The 26644-nt window shown below is 43.3% G+C and overlaps 1 protein-coding gene across 3 annotated transcripts in view; it reads left to right on the forward strand.

Annotated features, from left to right (window-relative positions):
• The window catches only part of LOC122561996 (integrator complex subunit 6-like), a 77652-nt gene that overhangs the window by 25656 nt on the left and 25352 nt on the right, over positions 1-26644 (forward strand). For all 3 annotated transcript variants that reach the window (XM_043714360.1, XM_043714361.1, XM_043714362.1), the window contains exon 3: positions 3014-3163. In XM_043714360.1, coding sequence (XP_043570295.1) covers positions 3014-3163 — 150 coding nt within the window. The remainder of the gene's footprint in view (positions 1-3013; positions 3164-26644) is intronic.

The following is a 26644-nucleotide window of genomic DNA, read 5'->3' on the forward strand; positions in this document are numbered from 1 at the left end:
CTCAAGCATATTAATAACATAAGATAAAGGATTATGATTCAAGATCACGGCTGAACTTCATAACTCCACATTCTCCCCCTATCACCATATCCTTTATGCTTAAAGATCCAACAATCTCAGTTATGAAAGTGCACAATTTCAGTGGTGGACTCTCCCTCTTTATGGGCATTTAAGCGGGCATTGGATAGGTATATGGAGGATAGTGGGTTAGTATAGGTTAGGTGGGCTTGGATCAGCGCAACATCGAGGGCCAAAGGGCCTGTACTGCGCTGTATTCTTCTAGAGGGATCTTGGTGTTCAATTGCATAGATCCCTCAAAGTTGCCACCCAAGTGGATAGGGTTGTTAAGAAAGTATATGGTGTTTTGGCTTTTATTAACAGGGGGATTGAGTTTAAGAGCCACGAGGTTTTGCTGCAGCTCTTCAAAACCCTGGTGAGACCACACTTGGAATATTGTGTCCAGTTCTGGTCGTCCTATTATAAGAAAGATACAGAGGCTTTGTAGAGGGTGCAAAGAAGGTTTACCAGGATGCTGCCTGGACTAGAAAGCCTGTCTTACGAAGAGAGGTTGATTAAGCTTGGACTTTTCTCTCAAGAGAGAGAGAAGTACGAAGAGAGGTGACTGACCGAGGTATACAAGGTAATGAGAGACATGGGTGGAGTTGATAGCCAGAGACTTTTCCCCAGGGCAGAAATGACAGGCATGAGGCGTCATAGTTTTAAGATTTTAGGAGGAAGGTATAGAGGAGATGCCAGAGACAGGTTCTTTACTGAGAGTTGTGAATGCATAGAATGCGTTGCCAACGGTGGGTGGAAGCAGAATCATTAGCGATATTTAAATGACTACTGAGCATGCACATGTTCAGCAGCGAATTGGGGGTTACGTAGGTTAGGTTATTTTATTTTTAGATTAGGGTTAATCCTAATTGTCAGCCGAAGGATCTGTTCTGTGCTTTACTTTTCTATCTCTCCATAAAGAGGTATCGTCCTCGCCTCATGCATCCTGTCAAGGCCCTCAGTCTCAATGATTAGTGCAGCCATTCATTTATCTAAACATTGCCGCTGTACAATTCTTGTTCAGTTAAGGGAATTTTGCTCACTTGCAGATTCTATCATCTCAAGCAGCACTCCAGTGAAGAATTCTGCTGAGTAGAGACTGGTAAAGGGATATCAAACGCCAGCCAGCTGGATGTTTTTTCGTAGAATGCCTAGAGTGCAGGTAGAGAATTTGGCCCATCAAGTCTGCACTGACCCTTGCAAGATCGTCCCACCCAGATCGATCCTGCCTACCCTGTCCCTGAAACCCTGCATTTCCCATGGCTAATTCGCACAACCTACACATCCCTGGACACTAGGGCAATTTAGCATAGCCAATCCATGTAACTGCCACATCTGTTGGAGGAAACCCAGTAATGCTGACTGCTGTGACCCTTGAGTAGTTAGAAGCTGCAATCTGCATTTGGGCCTTTGACTAGAAGATCTCAATTCTAGTATCACCATTGTTGACCAAAATTGCTGACTTAAATTCCCAAAGCACTGCGGTTGCTAGAGGTACTTAGAGCTTAGAGGTCACAGCTCAACAGATTTTTGTTGGGTAAGAATATAATGGGAAATGGCATAAAAACAAATGGTTAGAATCATGCAGAAGTCAACAATGGGCAGGATTGCAAAATGATTCTATTAGAGAACTAGTCCTGTAGCGACACCTTCATACTCTGTAAAGAGAAGGAATATGTACAAGCCTTGCATGTTTATTTTAACTGTCTGGCAACATAGGTGCTTCTAGTTCCCTGTTGTTTTCTTTATGGCAGCCCTTCGGCCAATGCGAGAGTCAGCATGCTCGTCAATCAAGATTAGACTTTCCAATCAGTCAGCACCTCTTTTTTCTTATAAATTATTGTGATCATCTGAAATATGGCATTCTTGTGATTGTCCTGATGAGTACATGATGGAAAGCTTTGGTGTATTTGAGGTGATTATGGTGTCCTTAACTCCTGCCAACCCGTTGTTTGAGCCTGCTGGAGAAGTTGCTGTAATATCACCTGCACAGGATTGCAAGTCTAGAATATCGGAGCTGGATTGTCTGGCAGTGGACCGACATTTAGACTTTCAGATGGGTCAGCAAAAAAAATCTGAGACTTAATTTTGTGGCAGTGCATGTCTTTTTATAACTCTTCTTTGTTCCTCTCTAACTCCGACCTCCCATTCATGCTATAGCCTGCTTCAGAAGATGTGTATTTAAAGAAAACCTCTCCCTTGGAAGGTTTGATGTCTGAAATATGATTTTGAATTTGTCGTCTTTAGTATGAGTGTAATTGTCAAAGGAATTCAAACTCTGAAAGAAAGGGCAATTTTCATTGGTGCTATAATTCAGGGCAAGATTGATTTTTACCATCAAACAGGAGACGTACTTTCCATGTCCACATTATTACTATAGTTTACTATCTTAAACACTTTAGTCGAGTCACCCCTTATTCTTCCCCAGTCTTTTTCTCATTAGACAACCTGCTCATTCCGGGTATCAATCTAGTCAACATGCTCTGAACTGCTTCCAATGCATTTCCAGCTTCTCTTAAATAATGAGGGCAAAACTGCAAATAATATTTAATGTGTTTTCACCGGTGACTCAGGTGCCTATCTGTGTGGAGTTTGCACATTCTCCCTGTGTCTGTGTGGATTTCTTCCAGGTGCTCCGGTTTCCCTCCTCAGTCCAAAGATGTGCTGGTCAGGTGAATTGCCCATACTGTTTGGTGCATTAGTCGAGGATAAATATAGGGTCGGGGAATGGGTTTAGGTGGGTCACTCTTCGGAGGAGTGGTGTGGACTTGTTGGGCCGAAGGGCCTGTTTCCATAGTGTAGGGAATCTCATCTCATCTAGATGCCCTGTATAATTGAGGCATAACACCCATATTGTTATGTTCAATTCCTCTAGTAAAGACTTTTGACCCTGAGTACTAACCTTTTGTGACTCATGCGCGTCCAATAACTATTAGATGTTACAATTATTTTGCAGGCTGGTTGGAAAGAAAACCATGCGACTTTCATGAATGAGCTGAAGAATCTTCAGGCATCAGGGCTCACCACCCTCGGGCAGGCACTGCGGACATCCTTTGATTTGTTAAATCTGAACCGCTTAGTTTCTGGGATAGATAATTATGGTCAGGTTAGTACACATGCATTTTTTAAAAAATCCCTAGCTATTCCTGTCTCAACTGTAACTGGCTAAGTTATTTTTGTAATTATCATCTGTAACCTCCATTGTGTTTAATAACAAAATGCATTTCAACTAAAATCTTTCCTTGCCAATGTCTGCAAATCTCTTTCTCTGGTTGATGGTCAGCACTACAAATAGCACAGAGCTTGCAAAATTGTAAGAAGTTGGAAGTTTTTTAAATTTACTCAAGGGATGTGTGTGTCTCTGGCTGGGCCAGCATTTGTTGCCCATCTCTAATTGCCCTTGAAAAGCTGATGGTAAGCTGCATCATTGAACTGCTACAGTCCATGTGCTGTAGATAGACCTACAACATTCTTAGGAAATTTCATGACTTTGACCTAGTGACACTGAAGGAACTGCAATATATTTTCAAGTCAGAATGGTGAGTGAAAAGGATCTTGGCAAATTTCTGCAATGCACCTTGCACATACGACACACTGCTGCTACTGAGCATTGGTAGTTGAGGGAATGGATGATTGTGGATGTAGTGCCAGTCAAGCGGGTTGCTTTGTCCTGGATGGTGTCAAACCTCTTAAGTGTTGTTGGAGCTGCACCCGTCCATGAAAATGGGGATGATGCCATTACACCCTTGACTTGCGTCTCATAGATGGTGGACAGGCTTTTGTGAGTCAGGAGGTGAGTTACTCAATGCAGTAGTCATAGTCTCTATCCTGCTGCTGTCACCACTGTATTTATATAGCGAGTCCAGTTCAGTTTCTGGTCAGTGGTAACCCCCAGGATGTTGGTAATGGGACGTATGGTGATGGTGACAACATTGAATGTCAAAGAATGGTGATTATATTGCCTAGCATTTGTGCGCCATGAATATTATTTGTCAGTTGTCAGCCCAAGCCTAGATATTGTCCAGATCTTGTTGCATTTGAACATGGATTGCTTCAGTATCTGAGAAGTCATGAGTGATGCTGATCGTTGTGCATTCGTCAGCAAACATCCTCAAATCTGACCTTATGATGGAGGGAAGGTCATTAATGAAGCAGCTGAAGATGATTGGGCTTAAAACCTCACCTTGAAGAATGTTGTGCATTTAATGTAAGGACAGCCAGTTTTATTCAGTGTGGCCTTTGTGCTGCCCAGCAGTGCTGTGACCTGGCTGCTTTGTATAAGCTTGTAAAACAAATTATCTGTATGCAATATATGTCAAGATCTATTTATGAAGAAAGTGTGAGTGGTGATTGTTTCAAATGGTTTTACTATCTTGTGTCAATGATGCATTGTGACAGGTGTGCGTTATGTTGCATGACTCCAGTGATTAATGCACTTACCCTGTGGATTTTATACGTACATCTGTAAAGTAGATCCAGTGGTGCAGTGTATGAAAATGCCAGATGTGAGATTTTGTCATTGAATGAGGTCATATGAAACACTGACAGAAAATGTGAGGAAAGCAGTTGAATGTTAAATTAATGTTTAAGTTTGTGTTGACTGTTTATTGTTTAATCTGTCAATAAAGCATTCAAATTACTTAATGTTTCATGCTAAAGTTTTGAGCATTTACAATAAAGTTGAGCTATATCATGTACACATTGCAAAAAATTGCATATGCTGACAGTAAAATACATTGGTTTTAAAAGCTTATCCTTTTGCATACATGGAGTATTAGTACTTGCAGTAAGGTGTGGTTACAAGCTATAACAATTGATTTCAATTCCTTACACTGAGAATGTGTATTAGGTATAAGCAGGCAAGGAAAGAGTTAAGTTATGAGTTTTGTGAAACAAAATTTCAGCTGAGCATGACTCAGATCAGATAAGAACATACAGTTAACAATAGGGTGCTGGAGGCAAGGGTAGTGGGTTCACAAGGTGGAAAAGCATTCATTGTGTGAGGCATTTAACAAGATGAGGTAGCATTCAGTATGTAATTCAGTTTAACAAGGTGAAAGTATTCATTATGGGAAGCTAGTTAACAAGGTTAAGAACATTAACCTTGTACCAGCAGATGGCTTAATCTTTACTGTTGATGCTTGCTGATTGTAATGGTCACCCAATTAATATATATGTTGCCTTATCTGGATGCTCCTCCCTGTAAAATGACTAGATAGTTCATTAAGATACTGCTGTTCAGATGGGTGATCGTTCTCTCTCCCTCCAGGGTTTGGAATAAAGATGAAGGAGGTAACACTATACTCTGTCTCTGACCATTTTGCTTCGACTGGGGGAGGGGGCGGGAGCGGGACGACAACACCATGTTTTTGTTTGCTGGAAATCTTTAATGCTTCCTGAAATATTTGCTCATCAAATATGAAATTGTATCGCTGGTGCGTTTTTAACCAAAAGTAGGTAAAGATAAAGTTACAATAGTCCCAGAGAACCATAGGGGGGGAGAGAGAGATGACTAGTGAATTTAGCCTGAACGTCACTGTCATGAAGGCGAAACCTTCATGGTGACTTTAGCCAAGTTGAACCTCTGCTTTTCGTGTCGTTCTTCATCGCTAACTAGCTATCCCGCAACACATTTCATTGCTTTGAATTACAGTTTTGCTGATGGGAAAGATTTAAATCATCTTGAAGACTTGAAGATGACTCTTTTTTTTACCTTAAGAGCAATTATTATTTTGGCCACAAATATTAGCAGAACTAGTGATGCTCACATTGTGCAAATTAATAACTTTTTGGAGGTGGGCGGGGCAAACTGGTGTAAGGTCCTATTATAGTTGTCAAGTTAATCCAGTAAGCAATTTTTTTAATGTTTGTGAAGAAACCATTGTGCAGCTGTACCATGATTTGAGTATTCATGGATCCTCTTCCTGATTAACCACTAAAATAGATGTGTTTTACTGTCAGAACTTTGAGATTGTCCCTTTCTTTGTGTTCCCAGCCACTCTGATCTTTTCCACTGATTGGCAGGCCTGTGTGACCATAAGATATAGGAGCAGTTTTAGGCCATTTAACCCAACGAATCTGCTCTACTATTCCAATGTGATTGATACATTTCTCAACCCCATTCTCCTGCCTTCTCCCTGTAACCCTTGATCCCCTAACTAATCAAGAATCTATTCATCTCTGTCTTAAATACCCTCAATGACTTGGCTACCAAAGCCCTCTGTGACAATAAATTCTTCACAGTTACCACCCTTTGGTTGAAAAAATTCCTTCTCATTTCTTTCTAAAGGGTTGTCCCTTTACACTAAGGATGTTCCCTCGGGTCCTAGCCCCTTCTACTAGTGGAAACGTCTTCTCCACGATCACTATCCAGGCATCTCCATATCCTGAAAGTTTCAATCAGATCCCACCGCCCCCATTGTTCTATACCCCAAGTGCAGACCCCGAGTCCTCAACCGTTCCTCATATGACAAGTGCTAAATCCCTCTGATCATTGCTGTAAACTTCCTCTGGTTCCGCTCCTAGGCGACGCATCCTTCCTTAGATATGGGGCCCAAAACCAATCACAATATTCTAAATGCAATCTGACCAGAGCCTTATGCAACCTCAGCAGCACATCTCTGCTCTTCTATTCTAGCTCTCTTTAAATGAATGTGAACATTGCATTTGCCTTCATAACTGCCAACTAAACCTACACATTAACCTTCACAGAATCCTGAACAAGGACTCCCACATCCCGTTGTGCTTCAGATTTCAAAGCTTCTTTCTGTTCAGAAAATAATTCTCGCTTCTATTCTTTGCACCAAAGTACTTTCTCATATTTTAATCCAAATACCACTTTTTTTGCCCAATTTGCCCAGCATGTCCAAATTCTTCTGCAGCCTCTCATTTCCTGAACATGACCTATCCCTTCACCTACCTTTGTGTTACCTGCAAACTTAGCAACAACGCTCTCAGTCCCTTCATCCAGATTCTTAATGTATTAATGTGAATAGTTGTAGTCCCTACACTGTCCCCAGCAGAACTCAACTATTTGCTGGCTGCCATCCTGAAAAAACCCCTTTATCCCTATTCTCTGTTCTGTCAATCAGCCAATCCTTGATCCATGCCAGTATCTTGCCCCTAACACCACGGGCTGTTAGAATAGCAGCCTCCTCTGTGGCACTTTGTCAAAGACTTTCTGGAAATCCAAGTGGATCACATCCACTGGCTCTCCTTTGTTTAACTTGCTTATTACCTTCTCAAAGAATTCTCAGATTTGTCAGACATGACCTCTCCTTGATGATGCTATGCTGACTCTGCCCTATTTTACCATGAACTTCCAAATGCTCAGCAATCTGATTCTTAGTAATGGACTCTGAAAAGCTTACCAACAACCGAGGTCATTTTTACTCTTATTTCCTGTCTTCTATCTCCTTCCCTTCTTAATGACAGTGTTACGTTAGTCACTTTCCAGTCCATAAGACATAGAAGCAGAAATTAGGCCATTCAGCCCATCGCGTATGCTTTGCTTTGCCATTCAATTGTGGCTTACAAGTTTCTCAATCACATTCTCCCTGTAATCCTTGATCCCCTTGATATTTAAGAACCTATCTATCTCCGACTTAAATATAATCAATGACCTTGCCTCCATAGCCTTCTGTGGCAATGAATTCCATAGATTCAGCACTGTCTGGCAGAAGAAGTTTCTCCTTATCTCCGTTCTGAAAGATCTTCCCTTTACTCTAAGTCTGTGCCCTCGGGTCCTAGTCTCTCCTACCAATGGAAACATCTTCCCAACACCCATTCTATCCAGACCATTCAGTATTCTGAATGGTTCAATTAGATCCCCCCCCCTCATCTTTCTAATCACATATAGACCCACAGTCCTCAAACATTCCTCATATGTTAAGCTTTTCAATCCTGTGACCATTCTCGTGAACCTCCTGTGAACACGTCCAAAATCAGTAAATCCTTCCTGAGATATAGAACATAGAACAGTACAGCACAGAACAGGACCTTCAGCCCACGATGTTGTGCCAACCATTGATCCTCGTGTAAGGTAAACCTAATGTACGAACTCTCAAATTTCTGTGACCATATGCATGTCCAGCAGTCTCTTAAATATCCCCAATGACCTCGCTTCCACAACTGCTGCTGGCAACGCATTCCATGTTCTCTCAACTCTCTGCGTAAAGAATCCGCCTCTGACATCCCCTCTCTACTTTCCGCCAAACAGCTTAAAACTATGACCCCTTGTGTTAACAATTTCTGCCCTGGGAAAAACTCTCCGGCTATCAACTCTATCTATGCCTCTCATTATCTTGTACACCTCAATTAGGTCCAATGAAAAAAGTCTGAGCTCAGTCAACCTCTCTTCATAAGATAAGCCCTCCATTCCAGGCAGCATCCTGGTAAACAAGATCTCACGGCTCTTAAAGTCAATCCCCCTGTTAATGAAAGCCAAAACACCATATGCTTTCTTAACAATCCTGTCCACTTGGGTGGCAATTTTAAGGGATCTATGTACCTGCACACCAAGATCCCGCTGTTCCTTCACATTGCCAAAAATCCTGTCTTTAATCCTGTACTCAACTTTCAAGTTCGACCTTCCAAAATGGGCAGCACGGTGGCACAGTGGTTAGCACTGCTGCCTCACAGCGCCAGAGACCCGGGTTCAATTCCCGCCTCAGGCGACTGACTGTGTGGAGTTTGCACATTCACCCCGTGTCTCCGTGGGTTTTCTCCGGGTGCTCCGGTTTCCTCCCACAGTCCAAAAATGTGCAGGTCAGATGCATTGGCCATGCTAAATTGCCCATAGTGTTAGGTAGGGGGTAAATGTAGGGGTATGGGTGGGTTTCGCTTCGGCGGGTCGGTGTGGACTTGTTGGGCCGAAGGGCCTGTTTCCACACTGTAAGTAATCTAATCTAATCTAATCAAAATGCATCACTTCGCATTTATCCAGGTTGATCTCCATCTGCCACTTCCCAGCCCATCTCTGCATCCTGTCAATGTCACGCTGCAGCCGACAACAGTCCTCTATACTGTCAACAACACCTCCAACCTTTGTGTCATCTGTAAATTTGCTTACCTATCCTTCAATCTCCTCATCCAAGTCATTAATAAAATTACAAAGAGTAGAGGCCCAAGAACAGAGCCCTGTGGAACACCACTCACCACTGACTTCCAGGCAGAATACTTTTCTTCCACTACCACTCACAGTCTTCTGTCAACCAGCCAATTCTGTATCCAGACAGCTAAATTTCCCTGTATTCCCATTCCTCCTGACCTTCTGAATGAGCCTAGCACGGGGAACCTTATTAAATGCCTTGCTGAAGTCCATATACACCACATCCACCGCTTGACCATGATCAACTTGTCTAGTAACATCCTTGAAGAAATCAATAAGATTTGTGAGGCATCACCTGCCCCTCAAAGCCGTGCTGACTGCATTTAATCAAGCTATGCTCTTCCAGATGGTCATAAATCCTATCCCTCAGAATCCTTTCTAATACCTTGCAGATAACAGACGTGAGACTGACTGGTCTGTAATTGCAAGGGATTTCCCTATTTACTTTTTGAAGAGAGGAATTACATTTGCCTCCCTCCAGTCCTCCGGTACGACTCCGGTGGAGAGCAAGGATGCAAAAATCTTTGCAAGTGGCGAAGCAATCACATTTCTCGCTTCCCAAAGCAGCCAAGGACAAATCTGTGCCCAGAACTGCACACAATACTCCAAATGTTGTCTGACCAGAGCCTTATAGAACCTCAGAAATACATCCCTGCTTTTATATTCAAGTCCTTTCAAAATAAATGCTATCACTGCATTTGCCTTCCCAACTACTGACTCAACCTGCAAGGTTACATTGAGAGAATCCTGGAGTAGAACTCCCAAGTCTCCTTGCACTTCAGATTTCTGAATTTTCTCCCCATTTCAAAAATAGTCCATGTCTCTCTTCTTCCTACCAAATAGTCCATGCCTGTATTCTTCCTACCTCTTCCTCTGGGATTATCCCTGACTCCAAAGATTCCTGAAAGTTCAGTACAAGTGCCTATACATTCTCGTCACCTATCTCCTTCAGAACTCTGGGGTGTGGTCCGTCTGGTCCGAGTGATTTATCCACCCTCGGTATGTCTTGTGCCTTTAACTAAACCAACTGGCAGCTTAATGTTCCAGGAAACACCTGCTGCAGACAGATAGAAAGGGAGGCAAGAGAGGAGAAGCAATGGCGTTTTTGATAAGGGATAGTGTTACAGCTGTACTTGGGATATTCCCGGACTTACATCCAGGGAAGTTATCTGGGTGGAACTGGGAAATACAAAAGGGATAATCACCTTATTGGGAATGTATTATAGATCCCCGAACAGTCAGCAGGAAATTTGTAAAGAGATTTCAGTTATCTGTAAGAAAAATAGGGTGATTATGGTCAGAGATTTTAACTTTCCAAACATAGACTGGGATTGCCGTAGTGTTCTGTTTAGATAGGAATTTTTTAGGTGTGTACAGGAAACTTTCTGATTTAGTATATGGATGTATCTACGACAGAAGGTGCAAAACTTGACCTACTGTTCAGGAATAAGGCAGGGCAGGTGACTGAGGTGTCAGTGGGGGAGCACTTTGGGGCCAGCAACCATAAATCTATTAGTTTTAAGAATGCTAGATGATGAGAGAAATTGAAGGTTTAGTTCAGAAAAAGCAGGAAGCATATATCAAGTATAGACAGGATATGTTGTTCTGTTTCTCTATGTCCGTATCGGTCAAAGTAAATGCTCAGCCACACAGTATGGCTTTACCTTCTTCGTCTTTATTCTGGGCCCTGGAAGAGAGATACGATTGCCCATGTGCACAGATACATGAGTTCTCGGTCTTCTCTTGAATAGCAGATTCTTCTTGAATTGTATAATGATATACAGGGAGCAGCATCCAAATAAGGTAACATCTCTATTGATTGGGTGACTATTACAATTAAGCCATCTGGTGTTACACAATGGAAGCTTTTCAACTTGTTAGCTGGCATTACACAATGGATGCTTTCTAACCCATTAACCCACTACCCTTGCTCCAGCACTTCATTGTTTACTGCAAGTTCTTATCTGGTCAGAGTCTTGCTAGCTGAGCCTTTGTCACACAACTGAAACTTAACTCTTTCCCTACCCACTCATTACCTTTACATTTTCTCAGATACATTGAGTGAATCCTTCGAGTATAAAGGCAGTAGGAGTATACTTAGAGGGCCATCAGGAGGGCAAAAAGGGGCATGAGATAGCTTTGGCAAATAGGGTTAAGGAGAATCCAAAGGGTTTTCACAAATTCTTTAATGACAAAAAGGCAACTAGAGAGAGAATAGGGCCCCTCAAAGATCCCTGATGAAGGGCTTTTGCCCAAAACGTAGATTTTCCTGCTCCTCAGATGCTGCCTGACCTGCTGCGCTTTTCCAGCACCACTCTAATCTAGATCCCTCAAGGATCAGCAAGGCGGCCTTTATGTGGAACCGCAGGAGATGGGGGAGATATCAGTGTTTACTGTGGAGAAGGATGTAGAAGATATAGAATATAGGGAAATAGATAGTGACATCTTGAAAAATGTCCTTTTACAGAGAAGGAAGTGCTGGATGTCTTGAAATACATACAAGTGGATAAATTCCAAGGACCTGATCAGGTGTATCCTAGAACTCTGAGAAGCTAGGGAAGTGATAGCTGGCCCCTCTTGCTGAGATATTTGTATCATTGATAGTCACAGGTGAGGTGCCAGAAGACTGGAGGTTGGCTAATGTGGTACAATTATTTAAGAAAGGTGGTAAGGACAAGCCAGGGAACTATAGACTAGTGAGCCTGACATCAGTGGTGAGCAAGTTGTTGGAGGGAATCCTGAGGGACACGATTTACACAGGTTTGGAAAGGTAAGAACTGATTAGGGATAGTCAACATGACTGTGCGTGGGAAATCACATCTCACTAACCTATTTGAGTTTATTGAAGAAGTCACAGAGGGTTGCTGAGGGCAGAGCATTATCTATATGGACTTCAGTAAGACATTTGCCAAGGTTCCCCATGGGAGACTGGTTAGCAAGGTTAGATCTTGTAGAATACAGGGAGGAATAACTATTTGGATACAGAACTGGCTCAAATGTAGAAGACAGAGGGTGGTGGTGGAGGGTTGTTTTTCAGACTCGAGGTCTGTGACCAGTGGTATGCCACAAGCAGTGCTGGGACCACTACTTTTTGTCATTTATATAAATGATTTGGATGTGAACATAGGAGGTATAGTTAGTAAGTTTGCAGATGAAGGTGTAGTGGACAGCAAAGATGGTTACCTCAGATTACAATGGCATCTTGATCAGATGGGCCAGTGGGCTGAGGAGTGGCAGATGGAATTGAATTTAGGTAAGTACGAGTTGTTGCATTTTGGGAAAGCAAATCTTAGCAGGACTTATACACTTAATGGTAAGGTCCGAGGGAGTGTTGCTGAACAAAGAGACCTTGGAGTGCAGGTTCATAGCTCCTTGAAAGTAGAGTCATAGGTAAATAGGATAGTGAAGAAGGCATTTGGTATGTTTTCCTTTATTGGTCAGAGTATTGAGTACAGGAGTTGGGAGGTCATGTTGTGGCTGTCCAGGACATTGGTTAGGCCACTGTTGGAATATTGCGTGCATTTCTGGTCTCCTTCCTATTGGAAAGATGTTGTGAAACTTGAAAGGGTTCAGAAAAGATTTACAAGGATGTTGCCAGGGTTGGAACATTGGAGGCTGAGGGGTGACCTTATTGACGTTTATAAAATCATGAAGGGCATGGATAGGATAAATAGACAAAGTCTTTTCTCTGGGGTGGGGTAGTCCAAAACTCGGGGGTATAGATTTAGGGTGAGAGGGGAAAAGACATAAAAGAGAGCTAAGGGGCAACTTTTTCACACAGAGGGTGGTACGTGTATGGAATGAACTGCCAGAGGAAGTGGTGGAGGCTGGTACAGTTGCAACATTTAAAAGGCATCTGGATGGGTATATTAATAGGAAGAGTTTAGAGGGATATGGTAAAAACAATGACTGCAGATGCTGGAAACCAGAGTTTAGATTAAAGTGGTGCTGCACCACTCTAACCAAAAACTAGAGGGATATGGGCCAAGTGCTGGCAAATGGGGTGAGATTAGGTTGAGGTATTTGATCAATATGGGCGAGTTGGACAAAAGGGTCTGTTTCCGTGCTGTATATGTCTGTGACTCTATTCTGCCTGTATTCCTCCCTCACTTCTGGTGTTGTTTTTTTAAAGCAAAAAGTTTGGTATTGTGGAAATGAATTCTGACCATCATTGCTATTGTGCCTTTGCTAAGACTGCTGAAGACTCTTGCAGTTTGAAGAAGATAATGAATTGATATTCTTTTCCTTGATGAAGGTTTTAAATTTATGGAACCTACTAAAACATGTAAAAAGTCCATTTGTATTTAAACACAAGATGTAAACAAAACATATGGGAAGGGAAGTTCTTCATTTCCATAATGTTGCTCTGCTCTTGGTGTCGATCATTTTTATTCATTCTTGTATGCCTCGTGGATGCCTATTTTTGAGTGCTGGTTGTTTGGCAATTTGAGTCTGGCTGAGGTGTTACCATGGGTAAACCAACAGTAGGCTGTGTGCTCCTCAAGCTCCCAATACTTCAAACAGGCTAAAGGCTTGAACAGAATTCTGTTCTATGCAGAGAACAGGTGCCTGCTTATTGGGTTCTTGATTATTCTGGTCAGTTCGATGTTCTTTTCAATACAGACAGCTTGAAGGTGTGTGCTGTTGGCGTAATGCCACTAGGCATTAGTTAGTTCTGATAACACCTTGTACAAAGCAAAATATCAAAAGAAAGTAAATGAGATTAATAGCCAATATGATTTTTTAAAATGATTTTGCAGCCTGGGGAGATTAGATTAGATTAGATTACTTAGTGTGGAAACAGGCCCTTCGGCCCAACAAGTCCACACTGACCCACCGAAGCGCAACCCACCCATTCCCCTACATTTACCCCTTTTACCTAACACTACGGGCAATTTAGCATGGCCAATTCACCTGACCTGCACATCTTTGGACTGTGGGAGGAAACCGGAGCACCCAGAGGAAACCCACGCAGACACAGGGAGAATGTGCAAACTCCACACAGTCAGTCGCCTGAGTCGGGAATTGAACCCGGGTCTCTGGCGCTGTGAGGCAGCAGTGCTAACCACTGTGCCGCCCACGAAGGGAGGGTGTTGACCAGTATGAGAGAATTCTCTGTTGTCACGTGGAACCCTGATGTCATTTATGTTTGCTTGATTAGTTATAGTTTAATATCTGATTTGAAAGTTGGAATCTCCAGCAACACAGCACTGTATGCAGCCATGGAAGAAAGCCTGAAATATACGCCACAACCTTCGATTCCAAGAGAGGAGTGTCCTAAATTACCAATTAGTTAATTACCAGTAACTTACTAAGATACCAATTGTACTAATACCTTGGTTGTTGGTAAAATTCTAGAATCCATCATTTAGGATGAGCTTTCTGAATTCTTGGAAGTGCAGGGTCGGATTAGAACAAGTCAGCATGGATTTAGTAACGGGAAGGCCGTGCCTGACAAACCTTAGATTTCTTTGAAGAGGTAACAAGTAGGTTAGACCAGGGAAACTCAGTGGATATTATCTATCTCGACTTCAAAAGGGAGGCTGAGTAAGGTGAGCTCATGGTGTTCGAGGTGAGCTACTGGCATGGATTGAGGATTGGCTGTCTGACAGAAGGCAGAGAGTTGAAATAAAAGGTTCTTTTTCGGAATGGCAGCTGGTGACAAGAGGTGTCCCACAGGGTTCAGTGTTGGGGCCGCAGCTGTTCACTTTATATATAAATGATCTGGATGAAGGCACTGGGGCATTCTGGTGACGTTTGCCGATGATACAAAGTTAGGCAAACATGCATATAGTACTGAGGAGGTGGGGAGGCTGCAGGAAGATTTAGATAGTTTAGGAGAGTGGTCCAGGAAATGGCTGATGAAATTCAACGTGAGCAAATGCGAGGTCTTGCACTTTGGGAAAAAGAATACAGGTATGGAATATTTTCTAAACGGTGAGAAAATTCATAAAGGCAACGTACAAAGAGATCTGGGAGTGTTAGTCCAGGATTCTGTAAAAGGTTAACTTGCGGATTGAGTCTGTGATCAAGAAAGTGAATGTAAAGTTGTCATTTATCCCAAGAAGGTTGAAATGTAAAACAGTGATGTGCTTCTGAGAATTTATAAAGTTCCAGACAGGCCCCATTTAGAATACTGTGTCTAATTTTGGGCCCCACACCTCAGGAAGGATATAGTGGCACTGGAACGTGTCCAGCAGAGATTCACATGGATGATCCCTGGAATGGTAGGCCAAACATACGATGAACGGCTGAGGATCCTGGGATTGTATTCATTCGAGATTAGAAGGTTGAGGAGAGATCTAACAGAAGCTTACAAAGATAATGCATGGCTTAGAAAGGGTGGACACTGGGATGCTGTTTCCATTAGGCGGGGAGACTAGGACCTGTGGGCACAGCCTTAGAATTAGAGGGGGGTCAATTTAGAACTGAAATGAGGAGACATTTCTTCAGCTAGAGTGTGCTGGGCCTGTGGAATTCATTGCCACGGAGTGCTGTGTAGGCAGGGATATTAAATGTCGTCAAGGCAGAGATTGATAAATTCTTGATCTCGCAAGGAATTAGGGGATATGGGGTGAGTGCTGGTAAGTGGTGTTGAAATGCCCATCAGCCTTGATTAAATGGCGGAGTGGACTCGATGGGCCAAATGGCCTTACTTGCACTGCTGTGACCTATGGTCCTAAATTAAACTGAAATGTGGGCTGAATCTAGAGCAGCAGGGAGAGGGACATCAAGATATAGTGAGCCCGAAATTGGGGGGTGATAGAACACAGAACAGTACTACATAGAACAGTACGGCCCTCGATGTTGCACCGACTAGTGAACTAATCTAAGCTCATCCCCCTACACTATCCCATCATCATCCATGTGCTTATGCAAGGATTGTTTAAATCTCCCTAATGTGGGTGAGTTAACTACATTGGCAGGCAGGGCATTCCAAGCCCTTACCACTCTGAGTAAAGAACCTGCCTCTGACATCTGTCTTAAATCTATCACCCCTCAATTTGTAGTCATGTGCCCTTGTACAAGCTGACGTCGTCATTCTAGGAAAAAGACTTTCACTGTCTACCCTATCTAATCCTCTGATCATCCTTGTATGTATCTATCAAGTCCCCTCTTAGCCTTCTTCTTTCCACTGAAAACGGACTCAAGTCCCTCAGCCTTTCCTAATAAGAGCTTCTCTCCAGATCAGGCAACATCCTGGTAAATCTCCTCTGCACCTTTTCCAATGCTTCCACATCCTTCCTGTAATGGGGTGACCAGAAGTGTACACAATATTCCAAGTGAGGCCACACTAGTGCTTTGTATAGTTGCAGCATGACATCACGGCTCTGGAACTCAATCCCTCCACTTATAAAACCTAACACACCATATGCCGCCTTGACAGCTCTATCAGCCTTGGTGGCAACTTTCAGGGATCCAAGTACATGGACTCCAAGATCTCTCTGCACATTCACAGTACCAAGATCTTTCCATCGATCCAGTATTCTGCCTTCCTGTTATTCTTCCCAAAGTGTTGCACCTCCCATTTCGCTGCATTGAACTCTATTTGCCACCCCTCAGCCCAATCTTGCAGTTTATCCAAGTCCCCCTGCAACATTCTTCCACACTATCTACTACTCCACCGACTTTAGTGTCATCTGCAAACTTATTCATCCATCCATCTTTGCCTGCATCCAAGTCATTTATAAAAATGACAAACAGCAGTGGTCCCAAAACAGATCTTTGTGGCCCACCACTAGTAACCGGTCTCCAGGCTGAATATTTTCCATCAACCACCACTCGCTGCCTCCTTACAGGAAGCCAGTTTCAAATCCAAACTGCTAAATCACCCTCAATCCCATGCCTCTGCATTTTCTCCCAACAGCCTACCATGTGAAACCTGATCAAAGGTTTTACTGAAGTCCATGTATACTACGTCAACTGCCCTACCCCCATCTACATACTTGGTCACCCTCTCAAAAAACTCAATGAGCTTTGTGAGACTCGACCTACTCTTGATGAAACCATGTTGACTATGTACAAACAAACTGTTACTTGCTAGATGATTATAAATCCTATCTCTTATAATCCTTTCCTACAACAGAAGTAAGGCTCACTGGTCTATCATTACCTGGGTCATCTCTACTGCCCATCTTGAACAAGGGCACAACATGTGCAATCCTCCAGTCCTCTGGTACTAAACCTGCAGACAATGATGACTCAAAGATCAAAGCTAAAAGCTTCACCATCTCCTCCCTGGTTTCCTAGAGAATCCTTGAATAAATCCCATCTGGCCCAGGGGACTTGTCCACTTTCACTCCTAGAATTGATAACAGCTCTTCCTTGAGAAGAAAGTGAGGACTGCAGATGCTGGAGATCAGAGCTGAAAATGTGTTGCTGGAAAAGCGCAGCAGGTCAGGCAGCATCCAAGGAACAGGAGAATCGACGTTTCGGGCATAAGCCCTTCTTCAGGATTCTCCTGTTCCTTGGATGCTGCCTGAGCTGTGCTTTTCCAGCAACACATTTTCAGCAACAGCTCTTCCTTACTAACATCAATCCTTTCTAGTCTAATATCTCGTATCGTAATCTTCCCCTCTAAAATATTCTCCTTTTCCTGAGTGAAAATCAATGAGAAATATTTGTTTAGCATCTCTCTGATCTCCACAGGGTCCACACACAACTTCCCACTTCTGTCTCTGACTGGCCCTATTCCTACCCTAGTCATCCTTTTATTCCTCACATGCCTATAGAAAGCTTTAGGGTTCTCCTTTATTCCACCTGCTAAAGACTGCTTTTGTACTCCCTTTGCTCTTCTTAACTCTCTCCTTAAATCCTTCCTAGCTAATCTGCAACTCTCCATCGCCTTAACTGAACCATCACGTTTCATCATCACATAAGCCTCCTCCTTCCGCTTAACAAGAGATGCAATTTCTATAGTAAACCACGGTTCCCCTACCTTATCACTTCCTCCCTGCCTGATACGGACATACCTATCAAAGGCATGCAATATCTGTTCCTTAAACCAGCTTCACGTTTCGATTGTCCCGATCCCCATCCGGGTGCTCCGGTTTCCTCCCACAGACCAAAAATGTCCAGGTCAGGTGAATTGGCCATGCTAAATTGCCCGTAGTGTTAGGTGCCAGGGGTAAATGTAGGGGAATGGGTCTGGGTGGGTTGCGCTTCAGCGGGTCGGTGTGGACTTGTTGGGCCGAAGGGCCTGTTTCCACACTGTAAGTAATCTAATCTAAAAAGTCCCCTGCATTTTGCTACCCCATCCTATGCCTCCCAAGTCTTGCCTATTCGCATTATAATTGCTCTTGCTCCATCAATAACTCTTGACCTGTGGCATGTACCTATCCCTTTCCATCGCTAAACTAAATGTAACTGAATTATGGTCACTCTCTCCAAAGTACTCACCTACCACTAAATCAGACACCTGGCCTGGTTCATTACCAAGCACCAGATCCAGTGTGGCCTCCCCTCTTGTTGGCCCTTCGATATGCTGTGTCAGGAAACCCTCCTGCACACGCTGGTTAAAAACTGATCCATCCGACGTACTAGAGGTAGAGCATTTCCAGTCAATGTTGGGCAAAGTTAAAGTTTCCCTTAATGACCACCCTGTTCCTTTCACTCCTACCCAGAATCATTTTGCCAATCCTCTCCTCCATCTCCCTGGAACTCTGCAGAGTTATATAAAAAACTCCCAGCAGTGTGACCTCTCTTTTCCTGTTTCTAACCTCAGCCCATATTGTCCTCGTCAAAAGTTCTTTCAGCCACTGTTATATTATTCTTGACTAACAAGGCCACTCCTCCCCCTCTTTTACCACCTTGCTTGTTCTTAATGAAATATCTAAACCCTGGAACCAGCAACATCCATTCCAGACCCTGCTCTATTCATGTTTCCGAATTGGCCACAACATCGAAGTCCCAGGTACCTATCCATGCTGCAAGCTCACCAGCCTTATTTCAGATACTTCTGGCGTTGAAGTAGACACACTTCAAACCAGCTTGCTGTTTGCCAACATATTCCTGCGACCGTGAAATGCTGTCCATGCCCTCCCTACTCTCATACTCGTGTGCACTGGAACTACACCTCAGGTTCCCATCTCCCTGCTGAGCTAGTTTAAACCCATCCGAATAGCACCAGCAAATTTCCTACCCAGGAAATTTAAACTTCTATGAGGATTTTTCAGGTTTACGTTGAAGGAGAAACTTTTGATTTGGTCTTTGCCATGATTTGGAAAGGAACCTCACCTGGTACCAGTCAAAAAACAAGTTTAACCAACATGGAAATAAGCAAAATACTCCATCCAGTGACATAAAACTGGTTGTGTGATATTTGTGGGAGAATTTCCAACTATCCTGGAATTTACCATTTTGTATCTGGTGTAATGACAATTCAAAACTTAACTATTCCATGTTCGTGGAGATATGTGCAATAATTAGCAGGCCCTAAAATTCTAAGCATGTTGTATAGGGCAAATGAATTGCACCGGATGATTTTGAAAGAAACAGTGCTATGCTGCGAGGAAAGGAAATGCCTTAGAAGTCCTTAAAATGGACTGCTGACCCTATGAAGTCTCACAGCATCAGTTCAGGCATAGTGACATGATGTCAAGAAATAGCTGAAGACTTTAGGTACTGCAAATGCATCAGGCGCCAACAATATTCCAGTGGTAGTGCTGAAGGCATCTGTTCCAGGACGAGCCAACTTGTTTCAGTACATTTACAGCACTGGCATCTACTCGACAGTGTGGAAACTTGTCCCAGTATGTCGTGTCCATAAAAAAGAAACAGGAGAATTAATTACCACCCCATCAGTCTGCTCTCAATCAACAAAATGATATAAAGTGCTATCGACATCACTATCAAGTCGTACTTCAGTTAAAGATCGCTTCTGCAAAAGGTTAGAAGTGAAGATGTTTTCTGTTGATTATGAGATCAATGCTATTTGTGACTTCTCGAGTACAGAATGTTCCCACATAACAAGACTGGATAACATCCAGGTGTGAGCTGAGAAGTGGCAAGTAACATTTGTGCAAAACAAATACAAGGCAGTATCCAGCAAGAAGGAACCTAACCAATTGCCTTTGACACTCAGTGGCATTACCCTCGCTGTCAATGTTATTGATTAGAAACTGAACTGGATTTTTCATTTAAATGCTGCGGTTATAAGAATCCTGTAGCAAGTAACCCACATCTCTATGACTACCAAAGCCTATCCACCATCTACAAGGCACAAGTGAGAATTGTAATGGATTACTTTCCACTTAACTGGATGAGAGCAGCTCCAACAACATTTGAAGCTTCACACTATCCAGGACAAAACAACACACTTGATTGGCACCACATTCACCACCTACGCATACTGTCAGCAGCATATACCATTTACAAGATGCATTTCAGGAACTCATAAAAGCTGTTTTCACAGAGACTCTTTCAACAGCACCTTTCAAACCTGCAATGCGTATCATCTAGAACAGGAACAGCTGATGCTTGAGAGCACCACATTCAGTTTCCCCTCCATTTTGACTTAAAACTATATCGCCATTCTTTTACTGTTACAGGACCAAAATACCGGAACCTCCTGCATAACAGTGCTGTACCTATATCATATGCATTGAAGTGCATCATGAAGGCAGCTCATCATCACCATTGCAAGGGTAATTAGGGATGAGCGACAAATGTTGGCCTACTGGTGATGCTTACATCCCTTGAAAGAATCCAAGCTAGTGTTCTGTACAAGTTTGACATGATTTCTTTGCTCTTATTATCTGTTTCTCAAGAGAATTTGGGATAATGTATGCTATGCTAACTATTCACTCAACCTGTCTTTCAACTTTTAATATTTTATGCATGTATACACCCAAGAACCTTTGCTCCCGCAACCACATGAGAACAAAGAACAAAGAAAATCTATAACCCAGAAACAGGCCCTTTGACCCTCCAAGCCTGAGCTGATCCAAATCCACTGCCTTAACCTATCGCCCAATTCCTAAGCATCTGTATCGCTCTGCTCCCTACCTACTCATGTATCTGTCCAGACGCACCTTAAATAAATTTACGGTGCCTGCCTCTACTACCTCTGCTGGCAACGCGTTCCAGGCACCTACCACCCTCTGTGTAAAGTACTTTCCATGTGTATCCTCCTTAGACTTTTCTCCTCTCATCTTGAAAGCGTGACCTCTTGTTATCAAATCTCTCACCCTGGGAAAAAGCTTATCTCTATCTACCCTGTCTATACCCTTCATGATTTTGTAGACTTCAATCGGGTCTCCCCAAAATCTCCTTTTTTCTAATGAAAACAATCCTAACCTGCTCAACTTCTCTTCATAGCTAGCACCTTCCATACCAGGCTACATCCTCGTAAACCTTCTCTGCACCCTCTCCAAAGCATTCACATCCTTTTGGTAATACGGCGACCAGAACTATACACTGTATTCTAAATGCGGCTGAATCAAACTCTTCTCCAATTTTAATATGACTTGCCAGCTCTTATACTCAATACCCTGTCCATTGAAGGCAAGCATATCATATACATTCTTGACCACTCTATCCACCTGTGCAGCAACCTTCAAGGTAGAGTGGACCTGAATTCCCAGATCTCTCTGCTCATCAATTTTTCTCAAGGCTCTTCCGTTTGCAGTACAGTTGGCTCTAGAATTAGACTTCCCAAAATGCATCACCTCACATTTGCTTGGATTGAACTCCATCTGCCACTTCTCCACCCAGCTCTCCAGTCTGTCTATATCCTCCTGTATTCTTTGACAGTCCCATATCCTTTCTGCTATTCCACCAGTATTCGTGTCATCTGCAAACTTACTGATCAGACCAACAATGCTCTCTTCCAGATCATTTATGTACATTACAAGCAACAGTGGCCCCAGCACTGATCCCTGTGGAACACTATTGGTTACCTTTCTCCATTTTGAGAAACTCCCTTCAACTACTACTCTCTCTTCAAAGTTTGGGTGAAGATTTGTAGCTCGGGTGCTCGTTGTTGTGGTTCTGATCGCCGAGCTGGAAATTTTTGTTGCAAACGTTTCGTCCCAGTCGAATTCATGTTTCTTGTCGTCTGCGTGTGTGGCTACTAAGGATAGCTGGTCGTGGCATTTCGTGGCTAGTTGATGTTCATGAACATCAAGTAGCCACGACAAGCTATCCTTAGTAGCCACACACGCAGACGACAAGCAACATGAATTTGACTGGGACAACACTACCATTATAGGGCAAGCCAAACAAAGAACAGCCAGGGAATTCCTAGAAGCATGGCACTCATCCACAAACTCCATCAACAAACACATCGACCTGGACCCAATATATCGGCCACTACAGCGGACTGCTGAAACTGACAACCGGAAGCGGCAGGGACAGGCCACTATAAATGCCGGAGGAACCACCACAGAAGCGTTTCACAGGAGGCTCCCAAGCACTAAGGATGTCACCTAGACAGGGGACGAAACGTTTGCAACAAAAATTTCCAGCTCGGCGAACAGAACCGCAACAACTACTCTCTGTCTCCTATTGCTCAACCAGTTCTTTATCCACCTAGCTAGAACACCATGCACACCATATGACTTCACTTTCTCCATTAGTTTACCATGGGGAACCTTATCAAATGCCTTACTGAAGTCCATGTATATGACATCAACAGCCCTTCCTTCATCTGTCAACTTGGTCACTTCCTCAAAGAACTCTATTAAGTTGGTGAGGCACCATCTATCCTTCTCAAAACCGTGTTGCTTATTACTGATAAGTCCAGTTTTTTCCAAATATAAATAGATTTTATCCCTCAGTACCTTGTCCAGTAACTTTCCCACCACTGACGTCAGGCTCACTAGTCTGTAGTTACCTGGAATATCCCTAATACCCTCCTTGTACAGGGGGACAACATGAGCAACCCTCCAGTCCTCTGACATCTCACCTGTGTTAGACGATGCTACAAAAATATCTGTCAGGGCCCCAGCTATTTCCTGTCTTGTCTCCCTCAGCAACCTGGGATAGATCCCATCCGGTTCTGGGGATTTGTCCACCTTCGTATCCTTTAGCCTACCCAATACATCTTCCCTTCTTATGTCAACGTGATCCAGAGTAAACAAACTTCTATCTCTAATCTCAACATTCATCACCTCCCATTCCTCATTGAACACTGATGCAAAGTAATCATTGAGAATCTCACCCATTTTCTCAGGTTTGACACACAACCTTCATTCCTTATCCTTTAGTGGACCAACCCTTTCTCTGGTTACCCTCATGTTTCTTATGTAAGAATACAAGGCCTTGGGATTCTCCTTAATTCTGCTCCCTCAAGTTATTTCATGACTCTTTTAGCCTGCTTGATTCCTCGTTTAAGATTTGTCCTACTCTTCCGATATTCCTCCAAGACCTGTTCAGTTCTTAGCTGCCTGGACCTTGTGTACGCTTCCCTTTTCCTCTTGGCTTGTCGCATCATTTCTCCTGTCATCCACGGTTCACAAATCTTGCCTTTCCTATTCCTTGTTTTCAAAGGGACATGCCTATCCTGCACTATCTTCAGCCTATCTTTGAAAGTTTCCCGCATATCAGATGTGGACTTTCCTTCAAATAGCTGTGTCAAATCTACATTTCTGAGCTCCTGCCTAATTTTGATATAATTGGCCTTGGCCCAGTTTAGTAATCTTCCCTTAGGACCACTCTCATCTTTGTCAATGAGTATTCTAAAACTTACAGAATTGTGGTCACTATTCCGAAAGAAGTCCCCCACTGCAAGTTCTCCCACCTGGCCTGGCTCATTTCCCAACGCCAAGTCCAATATGGCCCCTTCCCTCGTCAGACTATTGACATACTGCTCTAGAAAACTCTCCTGGATGCTCCTTACAAATTCTACCCCATTCAGACCTCTGACACTAATGTTGGGAAAATTAAAATCTCCCATCACCATCACCCTTTGCCTTTACATCTTTCCATAATCTGTTTATCTATTTGTTCTTCTACCTCACGCTCACTGTTGGGAGGCCTGTAATACAGCCCCATCAATATAACTGTACCTTTCTTATTTCTCAGCTCCACCCATCACGCCTCACTGCCTTCCATAATGTCTTCCCTTAGCACAGCCGTGATACCATTCCTGACCAGCAATGCAATTCCTCCTCCCCCACCCCCCCTCACCTTTTATTTCCCTCCCTGTCTCGTCTGAAGTATCTACATCCTGGAACGTTTAGTTGCCAATCATACTCTTCCTTCACTTAAGTCTCTGATTGCAGTAATGTCATATTCCCAGGTACCAGTCCAAGCCTTAAGTTCATCTGCCTTACCCACTATACTCCTTGCATTAAGTACAGTATATGTACTTCAGGCCGCCAGTTCTTTTGTGTTCATCTGCTCTCTGCCTATGCTTCCCCTTGGTAATGCTAACTTTGTGATCCTTACAGTCTCCAGTTTCCACCTCACTGTCTACTAGTCTTCTCTTCTGGTTCCCAGCACCCTGCCACATTAGTTTAAACCCTCCCCAACAGCAGTAGCAAAAACTCCCCCAAGGACATTAGTTCCAGTCTGGTTCAGGTGTGGACCGTCCAATTTGTAATAGTCCCACCTTTCCCAGTAATGGTCCCAGTGTCCCACAAATCTGAACCCCTCCCTCCTACATCATCCCTCAAGCCATGTGTTCATCTTGCCTATTCTTTCTTTTCTACCCTGGTTAGCACGGAGCACTGGTAACAAGCCTGAGATCACTACCTTTTAGGTCCTCCTCTTTAACTTCTCTTCTAGCTCCCTGAATTCTGCCTTCAAGACCTCATCTCCCTTTTTATTTATATCATTGGTGCCAATGTGCACCATAACAACTGGCTGTTCACCCTCCCCTTTCAGAATGCTCTGCAGTCGATCGGTGACATCCCTGACCGCAGCACCTGGGAGGCAACATACCATCTAGGAATCTCGTTTTCGGCCACAGGACCGACTATCTACTCCCCTTACAATTGAATCCCCTATGACTATGGCCCTACAAATCTTTATCCCGCCCTCCTGAACAGCAGTGCCTGCCACGGTGCCATGATCCTGGCAACTGCTGTCTCCCCTGGTGAGCCATCTCCCCCAACAGTACCCAGAACTGTATACCTGTTTTGGTGGGAGATGACCACAGGGGACACCTGCCCTGCTTTTCTACTCGTTCTCTGCTTTTGGTCACCCATTCACTGTCTCCCTCAGCAATTCTAATCTGCAGTGGACCAATTCACTAAACGTGCTATCCACGACCTCCTCAGAATTGCAGACGCTCCACAGTGAGTCCATCTGCAGCTCCAGGGCCGTCATGCAGTCAAACAAGAGCTGCAGTTGGACGCACTTCTTGCAAGTGTAAGAGTCATGAGATTTGTACTCTTTATTTCTTTCTCTGTTTCTCCTTCTAAAATTAATTACTTTACATTGCACTGTATTCAGTTTCATTGCCGCTTGTCCATCTATTGCACCACCTGTTTTCCCTATTGACGTTGGGTATTGTTGTCCTCGCAGTTCACAATGCTTCCAAGTTTGGTATCATTGGAAAGTTTTGAAGATGTGTCCCGTATACCAAGGTATAAGTCATAAATAAACATGAGCAAGTGCTAGGTCTCAAACCAAAGCTTCCTTCAGTTTGAAAGACATCTGTTAAACAGTACTCTGTTAGTTATTCAATTTCATATCCACATTGCTGCTTTTCCTCTAAGTATTTGAGCTGTAACTTTGCTGTTTTGTTTGTTGTACAGCACTGTATCAAATGCCTTTTGGAAGTCCGTGTACATTGTATCAACAGCAAAATTCCAGCAAGTTAGATAAACCTATGTTTTAAAAAATCCACATGGCTTATAGTAGTTAGCCTGTGTACTGCATGTTGTGCTGAATGACTATTTACCTCAGCACTCATATTTTACTGTTGAAAGTGCCATCCTTCAGGTGAGACAGTCTTTGCTGTTTTGTAAAAGAGCTCACGTCCCTACTATGACCACTATTCGCAAGAGTGACCACCTCTTATCCCTCAGCAACACCAGAATGGTAATAGGTTGTCGAATCATCGATGCATTTGCCTTCGAGATGCTTTTTGCAAATTGTCTGCTATGATTCCAATATTACTTCTATGTTTATGCTTCAAAACGACTCAATTGGCTATATAGTGCTTTGGGACACCTTGATGTTTTTCTTTATTCATTTGTGGGAAGTGGGCATCACTGGCTAGTCATTTGTTGCCCGTCTCTACTTGCCCTTGAGAAGGTAGAGGTGAGCTGCCTACTTGAACCTCTGCAGTCCATGTGCTGTGAGTTGACAATCAATTCCTTTAGGAAGGAAATTCCAGGATTTTATTCCAGCAACGGTCATGGGTTGGCGATATATCCAAGTCAGAATGGTGCGTGGCTTGAATGAGAACTTGAAGGTGGTGGTTTTCCCATGTATCTGCTGCCTTTGTCCTTCCAAATGGATGTGGTTTTGTTTTGCAAGGAGCTGTCAGAGGATCTTTGTTGAACTTCCTCAGTGGATCTTGTAGTC

Source organism: Chiloscyllium plagiosum, chromosome 24 (genome assembly GCF_004010195.1).
Source record: "Chiloscyllium plagiosum isolate BGI_BamShark_2017 chromosome 24, ASM401019v2, whole genome shotgun sequence".
NCBI classification, from domain to species: domain Eukaryota; kingdom Metazoa; phylum Chordata; class Chondrichthyes; order Orectolobiformes; family Hemiscylliidae; genus Chiloscyllium; species Chiloscyllium plagiosum.